General features: G+C 33.9%; 1 protein-coding gene across 1 annotated transcript; it reads left to right on the forward strand.

Moving 5' to 3' along the window:
• Positions 1–38: 38 nt before the first annotated feature.
• LOC109592164 (sushi domain-containing protein 2-like) lies at positions 39–1,752 on the forward strand (the record flags this gene model as incomplete). The annotated part of the gene is made up of 4 exons (XM_020007695.1): positions 39–462; positions 508–756; positions 808–1,393; positions 1,496–1,752. Coding segments are annotated over exons 1-4 (1,516 nt in total), but the record flags the coding sequence as incomplete, so codon positions are not given.
• Positions 1,753–1,805: the final 53 nt, after the last annotated feature.

A 1,805-nucleotide genomic window follows, 5' to 3' on the forward strand; every position in this document is an offset into this window, starting at 1 on the left:
AGCATATTGTGTATTGAATCAACGAGCCTATTCTTGTGATGCAGTTTAGTGCTAAAGGTCACATCAAGGAAAGTAATTTGAATGTATCATATTTCAGTTTTGTTATGAGTGTAGTCCCTCCAGTTATACAATACATCAATAGTGTATTGTATTCACCTATTAATGGATATTATTCAAATTACTATGTTCACATTACTACTACTAATACTTCATCTGTGCTACTTGATGGTGTACCATATAAATGGACTTGGTATCCTATTACTGGTTATAATGGCTACACTGTAGGATATGGTACTATTCATGAATTTTCAGATGTTAATCCTCATGTGTTCCAACACACTAATTCATCTGCAGGCCTTAGTGCTACTGCTTATGGAAGCATCAACTATGATTGGTATTATTTTAATCCTGATGTGTATGGTCTTTCATTAGGAATGAAATTAAATGCTATAGGAACTAATGGTTACTGCCATACTTAAGTTTTTAAATTATAAATATTATTTTTAGAAATTCTCCATTTGAGTCCATGGTATGGTCATATTTTTGGTGGCGCACCAGTCATACTAACAGTATCTGAATACATTAAAAAAGGACTAACCATCACATGTCATTTCCATAATATTGAAGTGAGAGGCTTCCTTCTTAGTCCTTATCAAGTTTTATGCATCACTCCTCAATTGAATATAACTGGAAGAGTTCCTGTACAGTTAAAGCATCAGTTTAAACCCAATGGATATAATTCTTCATTTTACCTCCGTAAGTAAAGTAGATCTACTTTTGCTACATATTGTTACCTCTATTCTGTAGAGTCTATTGAACATGGATATAAGGTGAATATCATATCTAATGATATATTAATACAGGCACAAGATGCTATAACATTAACATGGATTCCACCTAGCCTCTCTGAGAGCACAGGAACTGTAAATACAACAACTCTTCAGATCAATATTATACTATACATCTTTACTGAGGGCTTTATTAATCAAGTTAATGAACTAGCCAGCAATATAAGCAATAATGGCTCTTACACTGTTAGTATACCAACTGTATCACATCCATCAGGTCAAACTGTTTATCCTGCTATCATTTCTATTGAAGCTATAGGAAATGATTATGATAATGCTCAAGGCACAGTAAAGCAATGGACTGATATGATATGGATTACAAATGACAATGAATTTTATGATGAGTGCAAAACATGGTCAGCTAATGAACATCCTACAGTTGGTGAGGCATTACTGTCAGTTGTACGTTCAGAGGTTCCTTGTCCATCAACTATTGGTCAAGCAAGAACTATTAATAGTGGACTAATACAAAACACTAACACTAGACTAGTGAGGTTTCTTCATCCTAATGCTGACAAATGTTACCATCAACAAACAACAACCAGGTAAAAACATCATTCATACCATGAAAGTGTATTTCCTCCTATATATAAGTTGTTAGTTCACCATTATGAATACATACAATGAACTTTGCTATTAATTTCTAGGACCCAAGGATCAAGTAATGAATGTTGTTATGATACAAGTGGTCAGTTAATTATTGGTCCCACAAGTGGTGGCTCTGTTGACAAAGCTTCTCCTATTGGCAGTGATTCATCAAATTATCTGAGCAATTTGTTAAATCATCATTCGGAGGATATTCTGCCTTATATTTATTGTTGTAAAGGACCAGCAACAGCTTGTGAGAAGTATTATACCAGACGGCCATCAGACAATGGTACTGCATATGTCCCTCCAATACCAGGTATGCTAACAATAATACAATTAATAACTATTGAAGTATATATGCATAATACA

Source organism: Amphimedon queenslandica, unplaced genomic scaffold (assembly GCF_000090795.2).
Source record: "Amphimedon queenslandica unplaced genomic scaffold, v1.1 AMPQUscaffold_6107_Cont21931, whole genome shotgun sequence".
Lineage (NCBI taxonomy): Eukaryota > Metazoa > Porifera > Demospongiae > Haplosclerida > Niphatidae > Amphimedon > Amphimedon queenslandica.